The sequence below is a fragment of the Neolamprologus multifasciatus genome, chromosome 16 (genome assembly GCF_963576455.1).
Source record: "Neolamprologus multifasciatus chromosome 16, fNeoMul1.2, whole genome shotgun sequence".
NCBI lineage: Eukaryota > Metazoa > Chordata > Actinopteri > Cichliformes > Cichlidae > Neolamprologus > Neolamprologus multifasciatus.
In genome coordinates, this window is record NC_140454.1 from 21,591,098 (window position 1) to 21,602,267 (window position 11,170).

The 11,170-nt window shown below is 37.9% G+C and overlaps 1 protein-coding gene across 1 annotated transcript; it reads left to right on the forward strand.

Moving 5' to 3' along the window:
• The first annotated feature begins 91 nt into the window (after window positions 1-91).
• LOC146500800 (tumor necrosis factor receptor superfamily member 5-like) lies at window positions 92-11,051 on the forward strand. Its single transcript, XM_085136480.1, has 10 exons — window positions 92-5,866; window positions 7,266-7,403; window positions 7,754-7,847; window positions 8,033-8,158; window positions 8,789-8,935; window positions 9,228-9,315; window positions 9,422-9,606; window positions 9,700-9,737; window positions 9,841-9,892; window positions 9,993-11,051. Exons 2-10 carry the CDS (start codon window positions 7,362-7,364, stop codon window positions 9,995-9,997), a joined length of 777 nt encoding a protein of 258 aa, XP_084992606.1. The 5' UTR covers window positions 92-5,866; window positions 7,266-7,361; the 3' UTR covers window positions 9,998-11,051.
• Window positions 11,052-11,170: the final 119 nt, after the last annotated feature.

Sequence of the window (11,170 nt, forward strand, 5' to 3'; positions counted from 1 at the left end):
GTTTATTGCTATAAAAAGATTATTGCTTTATCTTCAATCTTCCATTATGTTTAAATAGACTTTTACAAGAGTGGAACCAATTGAAAAGATGAAAGCCATTCTGTACTTTACTTGTCAGAAATCATCATCTTGCAATAGGAAAGATTAGCAGTGACATGCTCGGCGGCTAATGGGCAGACTGCTTCTGACGACTTGTAGAGCCTTTTAGAGAACATCCAGTGTGATGTTTTTACCAAAGTGGCAAAATATGATTTATGGGCAGAGATTTGTACCTTCAGCATTGACGTGTGTGACGCAATCAGCGCTGTCGGCTGTAACACGTGTTGTGATCACGCTACACAGTTTCTGAACTCACTAGTGCTGATGACTCAGGATGTAATCCCTTCCACAGAACAACTGCTTTCTCCTTATATGTAATCTCACTAGACTTTAAGAGTTAAATGACATATCCATAGCTTTAATATAGTAGACTTTGCAGTCTCTGAATGGCATTGCTGGGATTTTTAAAATATTAAAGGCATAATTTATTCAAGCTCAACACTTAACCACAAGAAGTTTGATAACTTGAAGCTTAAATGAAGTTAAAAAGCACATATACAGCACACATAATATCCACACCAAAAACCACTGTTGTCTTTAAAGTTAAAAGAAAAATCATTTTAATCATGTCCTTCAATGAAAGTGTTTCCAAGGTTTTAACTTTCTGAAAATGATTTGATGGTCAAGGAGGACATTTAAAAGAAGTCTTTGGAAATGCAGCTAACAGGGAGAGGTACACAGGTAAGATGGAAATTTACACTCACCAGACATTAGGTGCACCTTGCTGGTACTGGGATGAAGCCCTTTCGTTTTCATAACTGTCTTAATTCTTTGTGGCATACACGCCAAATGGCCTATATTGACAGATTTGTCTGGTGCTCTTGGTCAGCAACAATACTCTGGTAGGCTGTAGCACCTGTGCTAAGGGGTCCAAAGCTGCCAAGAAAACATCTCCTACACCATTACACCACCGGTCTGAACAGATACAAGGCAGGATGGATTCATGCTTTTATGTTGTTTTATGACAAATTCTGACCGTACCAGCAGAAATAAACCTTATCGGACCAGGTAACGTTTTTAAAGTCTTCTATGCTTTGGTTCTAAAAAGTTTGATTTACTGTTTCCTTCCTATCAGCTTGAAACAATCTGGCCATTCTCCTCGACCTCTGGCATTAACACGGCATTTTCACTCAGAGAACTGCTGCTCACTGGATATTTTCTCTTTTTTTGAACCATTCCCTGTAAACCCTAGAGATGGTTGTGTGGAAATATTCCAATAGATCAGGAGTTTCTGAAATACTCAGAGCAGCCAACACCAGCCAGCACCAATAACCATGTCATTAAATCACCTTTGTTTGAACTTTGTTTGAACAGGCCGTCTTTCCTATGTCTACATATCTACATATATTTTAACTGTAGGATATATACTCTGGCCATGCTGATAAATCCCACAAATGGTGTCATTGTGTTTAGCTTCAAGGATGATCGTGCGCTGTTACATCCTCAGAAAACCATGAAACCATGAAAATATGTGAATATATCTGCATGCCATAGCATTGGTCACATTGCTGATGTTAGCAGGGTGGTGATGGGAAGGCTACAACCACACCCTCCTAATCTGTGAGTCAACCAGCAGGACCAGATCTCCAAGGTCACGACCAATGAGATTGTGATCACCATCTAACAGGATATAATATGTGTAGCAGAGCAATATTTCACATTATTACTTTATTTAGTATTTCAAAATACCACACCAGTGGATGGATCACAAAGCCTGATTATGTCATGAATTGAAAATGCAAAATATCTTCTTTTTTTTTCTGAAATAGCACAATAAAGCCATACTGACTGGTATTTATTGATATTAATTAAGTAAACATAAAATTTAGTGGAAAAACAGTGCAGTGTTCATAGGTACACAATATATTTCATTTGGCTGTAATGCTTAATTTCTTAGTCTGTGTTTAGTCTCTAATGCCCGTTTCCCTTCTCATAATGCTCAGCTGTTCTTCTATAAACATTCATGTAGATGCAGCAGTGGTTTAAAAAAAATGTTGCCCAGGAGAAAGACTCTCAGATTGCCTGCCTCTCTCTTAATCGCTCACTTGCTCACTCAGCATCCCTTTGGAAATGCACCCCCACCCTCACACAAACACACACAGCTGCTTTAAAAACAGCAGCAGCACTTCTGCACGGTGGGTCAATGCTAGTATCCCTGCACTTCTCTAATTGAGTCCCTGATGAGAGATTTCCTGAGCTTGCTGTCTTTGAACGTCGATAGCCGTCCACTGAAGCATCCCCGCTTGTAGTCGCAGTGTCAGACTACAGTGTGCGACCTGATTAAAAGACATTTCCAAAACTAGGACACATCATGCCTCTAAATGTCTGGTCTCAAAGTGCAGTATTCCCAGTTTTCCCATTTGTAACAGTGCTGCTTGGTGATAGATGAACTGGGAAAGATGAGAGCCTTCTCAGAAAAATTCAGTGAGCCTTTTTCATGCCATGTCAAGATCTTCTTTTAGTTTTGTTCTTACACAAAGGAGTTAGCCTTTTTAGCCACAATAGATATCCAAGACCTTCCAATTTGAGTAGCATCACCCAAGGTCATGTATATGATGAAGGAACCAATTTGGATCGTATAACAATGTGTATAATATCTTATAAAGTGTTCTTATATAAAATATTCTTACATAAAGACATGCATTTAGTAGGGTTAAGTTAACTGGTAATTCTAAACTGCACATAGGTGTGAACGTGAGTGCGAATGGTGTCCTGTCTCTATGTGTTAGCCCTGTGACAGGCTGGTGATCTGTTCAAGGTGTAGCTATGGTAGCTGGGCTCCAGTCCGATGGATAGTGTCAGTAACCAGCTCTTTTTCCATATCAGCTCCAGCCTCCCAGTATGGAGTTGTAACTGATTAATCTTAATGGTGGGAGTCCTTGGTCAAGCACAGTGCGGTTATACACTCCAGGGTCTGTAAGTGTCTCTCATAACATTTTTGCCATAGCACATCTACACTTGCATTTACATACTTAAGTTAAATGAAGCATAGAGTTTCAATCATCAGGACCCACTGAGTGACCTCCTCACAGCAACTACAGAAAAGACATGTTCCTGCCCTTCATTCATTATATTATGAATAAAATCAGGGAAGCATGAAAAAGCAGGCAGGTCATCTGTAATAATCTACCCACAGTGTACGACAGGAGAAATGTCCTTCAAGAGATAATGAAAGATTTATGTCTCATAACAATGAGACCTAAACTCAGCAGAAGCTCCGGTGCCAGATTCAAGACTTACAGTTTGAGCCTTCAGTGAGCATTTTAACAAATATTCAATTTTAGTGGGAGTGATACTCTTTAATATATCAAGAAATCTCTGTACGTGTCTGTGTGTGTTACACCCATCTTTAGAATGGGTCTATTGCTGCAGTGTCAGCTGTTAAGCTCATTGTTATCAGAAGTGGTCTCACGTCTTGGTTTGGGGGTTTAATGCATGTTGTAAAGCAAGCCATGGCTGTCTGAAAAGATAGTCATCCTAAAATAGTACATCCAAAGTTGGGTACATCCAAAATCTTAGCATTTAGCTAATAAGTAGCCCAGTGCAGTTTTGTAGAATACAAGTGCAGGACACTATACCACAAGGTAACTGGACAGTAACCAGTGCAGGTAAGATTTAAGTGTTTTGAACTGAGTTACTACTAAAACAGCAACATAAAACAGAGGAACTTGAATATCTAAACCATTTATGCACCGAGGGGTCGGCTCGGTGTCACGTACCAATTCATTTATCTTTGTGGTCTTCAGCGTCTGATTATTCACTGAGCATTCATCCCTGTATGCTGACTCATCTCCTCCTGTGATGAACGCAACAACAGTCAACAAATTTAATTATGGTGTTGGATGGGTGGACTAGTATGCAGCTGTAAGCACAGATGGAGTAGAGGACTGGAATCAGCACACAGTCTTGAGGTGTACCAGCGTTTAGTGTAATGGAGGAAGAGAGGTGAGGGACCCTATTTTGACTCTCTGTGGGCGGTCAGTGAGGAAGTCTTTGATCCAGGTGCAGTTGAAGATGAGGAGGCCAAAGTCTCGTAGCAAGCTGATTAGGATATCAGGCATGGTATTGAATACAGAGCTAAGGTCTCAGAGCTACCTATAGTAGTAGTAAAGTTTGTGAGAGTGCACGCATATGGTTGAATGTGTGCGTGTGTCCCCAGCACATGTGTGCCAAGTTGCAGTGTAGGTTTTTTCAAGCTTCTATTATTTTTTTTTATTTACTGAAGATTTAAAAATTTAGAGATGCTAGTTTGGTCACAGCAGCAGCTCAGGTGCCGAGCTGTGCCTCTGTGTGAATTTAATTGTTTGATTCTGGCAGTATTTAGAATTTATTTTTTTTAATTCTGTAATTTTTGGATCACATGGAGTGGCCAAAAGCATGGTGCCACTTAGACGATGAGGTCTGTGCCTGGAGGATATTTACTTGTGAGTTTAAACTTTAAAGACTGGAGTTTAAATTGCCGTTAAGGAGCGTTAATGTGGACTATTTGTGGAATTGTATTGTTTGGATCAGCCGTTCATTGTCAGCTTTGGTTTGGTCTTTTTTTCTGGAATGTTTTTCTTGGGCTATGAAGAGAGGTTGGTGCAAACATTTTCATTAATGGTGTGCTAAGAGTGCAGCACTGGGATCAGCACTTTCCAAAGACCTGAAGGCTCAACCTGATGGCTGGATAGCTGCCTTAGCAAATAATTCGCTGTCCAGTGGGAAAGGTTTCCCACATCTTACTGCTGATGGCGTCGAGGTCTAATGCCTGGTAGACCCTGCTACATGAACCCACTTGAAGGGTGAGGGGGATGGGGATGGAGACGCAACCCACCAAACCAGCACAAAGAGTGCTGCTACTGCTAGGCAACCCCATTACCATCCCCAGTTTATTGCATTTCTGTAACCATCCAGCTGAGGTCACAGCTGTTTAATGGACTTGTTATTATATAAAAGACAGCTGAAATCAGTGAGTCTGTTGCTTCTGTGTTTTAGACACACACTATTAGACACACAAATGCACTTTGCTCACTGTAAAAGGTGTGCTGTCTGTACCTAAAATCTGTATGATTCCTACAATGAGCAACTATTGTCCCCTGTATGTGCTTAAGAGAGAAAGAGAGGATTTTTGCATTCAGGAGACAACTTTGTGGCTGTGTTGTGTCAAACAGCGTATCGCAGCCACAAAGTGTTTGCATACACTGTCTTGCTGCAAAAAGTTAATGATCATTAAGTTCATTGTGCGTTGTGCTGTGTTTAAACTGAGCACAAAGTGAAACCGAAAGAAAAGATAATGGAATTTCCCCAGAATCTTGCCAGCTCTTTTGTCCTCTCAGAAGACCTCAGTGTTTCTTCATCTACACTAAATGTTTTCATCTCTTAAAGAGTCCCAAAACTTGTACGGGAAAGATGCTAGTTTGGATTGAAAGCTCTGTGTTCTGTATTTACTCTGTTGCCCTAAAGAGCTCTAAAGAGACTTTAGTCAGGTTTTAAGTCGTCCACTCTGAATCATAACTCAAAACACTCACATAACTCAACAGCCACCTGTGGCCTTAGTAACACAGATAATCTAAAACAGAGAGAAAGCTCACAGAGAAACCGTGCTGTGGTAGGCAGTACCTTCACTTCCATAGTTCACACGGACTTCCCCTTCATGCTCTGTCACATTTTTTCTTTACCTTCACTTTCACAGAGAAGCTGCTTTTCGTTTTAATCGTTTAATTTTCACGAACTGCAAAGATTTACTGCGATGGAAACCTAAAGACTTCATCTTATACCGCTGAGGGTAAGAGTCTTAAATCAGTTCTGCACGATGTTTGTTTATAGGATCTGATACAGAAGGTGTAAAATTAAATTGTTGCTAATGCAACTGCAGACATTAGTAAGGAAAAGAGCTTTGTAGAGAAGTAAATGAAGCAGCAGTTTGTAACAAGAAACAATACTTACTTGTATCTAAATCCAGCCGGTTACTCAAAAAACTTTGAAGTTACAATTGTTACAGTTATTAGGTTTGATAATCGTTGTTGATGAGGAAATGAAAGTTAGACAAAAGCTGAAGCAGCTTCAAAGCAGGCAAGGCCCAAAGCTGCCCTCACGTTTGATCATTTGTCTCCACAAACTCGATATTATTTAACAATCCAGATAAAATCAGAATAATATATGACAGTTTTTACTGTTTTAATGATCTTTATTGATAATTCAGTGAAAAAATTGTCACACATTTTTCCTTGGAGTGGTACAGTGTGAAATTTTTTGGTGTTTGGGACTTAGGCTGATATGTAGCATAATTCGAAGGCACGGCAGCCATCTATAATTTCTATATGAACTCTGCATATATACAAAACAAACACCAGTGCCATGTTCCAGAGGACACGTTTAACAAACTCTAACTTTAAATTCTGAACTGATAATGAATTAACTACATTTTGACTTCCTCAAGAAAAAGTTCATTTTAAATGTTGTTATATCTTTACAATAGCATGAAGCTTGTGAGGGAAATACATATTTTCTAGCTTTGATCTTCATTTAAAAAAATGTTAACATTATATTTTATTTCCTCGTGTGCTTTATGCTATAACATTTGTGCCACATCTGCCCTAAATTAACACTAATGATAATTATTTTAATTTTCTCTTATAGTTACTACATCAATATGTACAAGCTCTTTAAGCAAAAGTCACATTTTAATGCTGAAATCCACATATTGTTGTTTTCCAAGAATTTTCAAATATACAGTTTTACCAAAAAAAAAAAAGTAGTATTTTTTTTTAGGTTAGAATCCAAATTATAGTTGTTTACTTACAGAATAGCTGGTTTTAGTGGTTGGATAATATTTATGAATAATATCAGTGAAGTAAAGCGTGTCAGCTCAAATGTGGGTGTAAAATCACGAATTTCGTTTGTTATTTGTTTGATAATAAAGAATATAAGTTTTAGTTTTACACTGTTTTTTTTGACAGATTTCTAAAATATCTCTGTTCTAATATATTTGTTAAGCACTGTAATGCAAACCACCAGGTTATTCCTTTAAATATTTTTTCTTTCATTATAAAAAAAAACAATTAAAAAAAAATATCACACAAAGAACAAAAAAACAATCATTTTTTTACCTGGAATCATAAACATTTAACTTTTTATCCGCATGAACCTGGTTTCCTGCTGCTCACTTACATATTTTTTTTCAGATGTTCTCCTGCTGTTTTAGATCATACAGCTCATCCCCTTGCAAATCTCAGTGAGACGGTCTTCAGTTCAGGAAAGTCTTCATTCTGCCGTATAAAATGACTTCAGGAGGAAATTCTTTGACAGCTGCAGTGTTGCTGGTAAAATATTTATCATACAAACTTGCAAGAAGCTTTTAAAAAAAATAAAACTATTTTTTTTTCCTTCTATGTAACTATTTTGTAACCCCTCAACATCTTCTGACTCACATCTGCATCACTGTGTGAATTACATGCTATAATTTCCTCCTGTACTGTCTATTTTTCATTTAAATTGATGCTGTCATCACTATCTTCCTTCTTCAATCCTCAGCTCTCATTTTCAGGTTGTTGCACATTTCATTTCATATCTTTCTTCTTTTCCACCTCCTGCTGCTCTCAGTTGAGCCATTCTCAGTTTGAAGCGCGGTTCTACTTTTAAATGTATTCTTTGTTCTTCTTCTTTGTTTCAGATAATCATGATGAGAGTCTTCATTGTCCTCACTCACTCATGTCCTTCAACAATGTATCAAGTACAAGGCCTGTGCTGTTCAAAGTGTCCTGCAGGTAAGATCCAGCTGAATGTTAGAGGCTGATTTTACTTTGGTTATTAAACATGGAGTCCTGCTCTTTACTGTCTCTCTATATGTGAAAGTTCAACTTCACACCTTTATAACTCTAAATGTTTCACAGTTTAGATGAGTAACAGCGACATGTATTGAAAATAGTCTGCTTTTTTTCTATTATAACAGGAAATCGAGTCAAGACAGATTGCACAAGGACTGCAAACACTTCCTGTGTGCCCTGCGAGGATGGAACCCACATGGAAAAGCCCAGTGGACTCAAACAATGCACTCACTGCACAATCTGTGACCTAAGTAGGTTTTTATTCATATTTCTTATTTATGAAACTAGTGAAGCTGTTACTGCCGTATAAGAATTAAAAGTGTTAGATAGACAGACAGACAGAACATTTTATTTAATTTCCTCATGCTCTTTAGGTTCCTCCGGGAAATTCAGTAAAGATTGGTATAAGGGTCCTATTGCTTTGATTTGACATTCTTACCCTCTACGATATGATGTTGCTTAATTCAATTCAATTCAATTTTATTTATATAGCGCCAAATCACAACAAATGTCGCCTCAAGGCGCTTCATAGATACAGAGAAAAGCCCAACAATCATATGATAATATACCGTGCTTTAGATTTTCATCAAAGTAAAAGGAAGCATCAATTTCATTGATGTTTTCTATAAATATTTTTTTCTGAATTAAAATGTTCAATTGTTCAATCTGACAATTATTACAAACTTTTAATATATCAGTAATTTTAAAATAATTGATTAAATGTTGATTACTGTTATAGTGTCTAATTTTAAGCAGGAAAAACACCAAAAGTCACTTTTGATGAATCACATCATAATATCACCACAGCAGTGACCTCTCTGCCTCGTTCTTTCCCAATCCCTAGCATCCGTCTAACATGCATCCTCTCTACGTGCTCACAGGTTCAGATGTGAAGAAAAAGAGGGCATGCACAACAACATCAGATACAATTTGTGAACCACGGGATGGATTCTACTGTGAAGGTGTTCACTGTGTGGAAGCACAAAAACACAAACGCTGTAACCCAGGAGAATACATCAGCCAAGCAGGTTGTATTCTTGTGCTTACGTGTAAATAAACTGGATGGAATAATGTTTCTGTTGTATACTTGCTGTGGTTTCTCAATATGGTGTTATTACTTTGTAGTAAAGCTGCTCTCCATCACTCCACCACATGAATGAACTCAGAAAGATCAAATTTAGAAACTGAAACAAGGAAATGTTTTTAGATGTATTTTAAACTGCTTATCATTAGACACATATAATTACTCTGATGTCAGAGTCACTCACTGATCCTTCATGATCTATATGCTGAAAATGGTGCATATTCGTGTTGATGCAGGAACAGCCTTCAGAGACAATGAGTGCTCTGTGTGCAGCTTTGGGACATTTTCAGATGGAACTTTAAAGTTTTGCCGGCCACACAGACCGTAAGTGAAGCTTCAAAGCAGACACAGACACGTCTGATTTCCTCCAGCACCAGTGATTGTGGCACATCTGTACATTTTTCTGTAAAGTGTCTCTCTGTCCTTCCAGATGTGAGTCACTAAACCTTAAGCTGATAAGACCAGGAAATGCTACAACTGATGCTCAGTGTGAAGAACAAGATGAGAATGTGGTTCTTTCTTGGATCATCACTGGCTGCCTGTTATTGATTTTATTAATCGTGATACTTATAGCTTTGTGCCTCTGTAGAAAGAAGACTGGATGTCTAAAACAAGGTGGGAACAACAGAACAATAAAATTGTTATCAGAATTTAGATAGAAAATAATATTTTCACACTAATTTTTAAATTGTTTTTCTTTTTGCAAAGGCGAAAAAATAATTGTACACCTAATCAACTTGAGGAAGGTATGTTTGAATATCACAGGAGTGTGGACTGTAACAGATGGCAACACCTGATTTATCAAAGTAATTATGTCTTCTTCTTTTTGTTTTTTTGTTTTTTACTAAGAATGAAGAAAAAGAAACAGAAATAGAACTGAAAACACTGAATGAGAAACCAGGTAAGACGGCCATGAGTTATCCACTCAAACCTGCACTGCCTGATGTCTCTGCAAACGTACAAGAGGTTTGCTATTTAACTGAATATCTTTCTCTCCTCAGTGTGAAACTATATGAAGATTAACAGAAGAGACCCCACCTGCATGATGCACCTAGTCGCAGTTTTTTCCTCCAGTAGTCAACCACCAGCTCTTTTTGTATTGCTGACATTAAGAAGGAGGTGATTTTTACCCAACCACTCCACAAAATTCCCCGACAGCTCCCTATACTCCGACTCCTGCTCACCCTTAACCCGCCCATTCACTATAGTGACATCAGAGAGCTTCTGCAGGTGGCATGATTCACTGTTGCACTGAAAATCTGAGGTGTACAAAGTGAACATGAATGGAGACTGGACCGTCCCCTGTGGTGCCCAAGTATTACTAACCACCACATCACACATGGTGCCTAACATCTATAGAAACTGAGGCCTCTCTGATAATGGATGGCGCAATGTAGAGGAATAAAAGTATTGTATAAAGCAGCAGTAAATGGAAAAGGCTGCATTTATACATGTCAGCTAGGAAAGCTTCTAGTCCTCCTCAGTCTGTTCAGTGGTGTGAAAGCAGAAAGTAAAAACATACTCAAGTATCATACCAAAAACATACCAAAGAAAGGCAAATAAATGATATTTTATTAGGTCAAAGTATATTTCACTGTGTGCACTGTTTCAGTGTGATGCTGCTGTGACTGAGCTTTTTGAGTGACAGCAAAAGATCATACCACAATCTAAAGAAGCTGAAGAAAATACTTTTTAAATATTTTATTTATGTAATTATGCGCAATAAAGGTTAATTTTTATATTATACAGTTTATTTCCTCTTATTTTGGAGCACAAAGCTGTTTCATTTCATTAACCATACAGCTAAAGTCACATCAGTTTAAAGAACTTGTTATTACATTAAAAAAAAGCAACTGACATCAGTGTGTGTAATGTTTCTGTACTTCATGGAGTTACATTTAGGCACACAAGCTTTCCATTATGGGGTGATCTCTGTTCAGAAATGAATAGTAAGGTTTTTAAAGGGCTGAAATGAGCATCAGCAATACACTGTGTGTGTGTGTGTGTGTGTGTGTGTGTGTGTGTGTGTGTGTGTGTGTGTGTGTGTGTGTGTGTGTGTGTGTGTGTGTGTGTGTTTACACTAAGCAAAACAAAGTGAAACTGAAAGACAAGAGTTCAGAATTACTCAACCCGAGAGACTTCTGTTTTTCTTCATCTATACTAAATGTTTTCATTTCTA

Bases quoted from the DNA above. Each gene is read 5' to 3' on its own strand.
- LOC146500800 (XM_085136480.1), top strand. From the start codon at position 7,362: ATGACTTCAGGAGGAAATTCTTTGACAGCTGCAGTGTTGCTG. The intron at 7,404-7,753 runs GTAAAATATTTA...TCTTTGTTTCAG, and splicing joins TGACAGCTGCAGTGTTGCTG to ATAATCATGATGAGAGTCTT. The intron at 9,316-9,421 runs GTAAGTGAAGCT...CTGTCCTTCCAG, and splicing joins TTTTGCCGGCCACACAGACC to ATGTGAGTCACTAAACCTTA.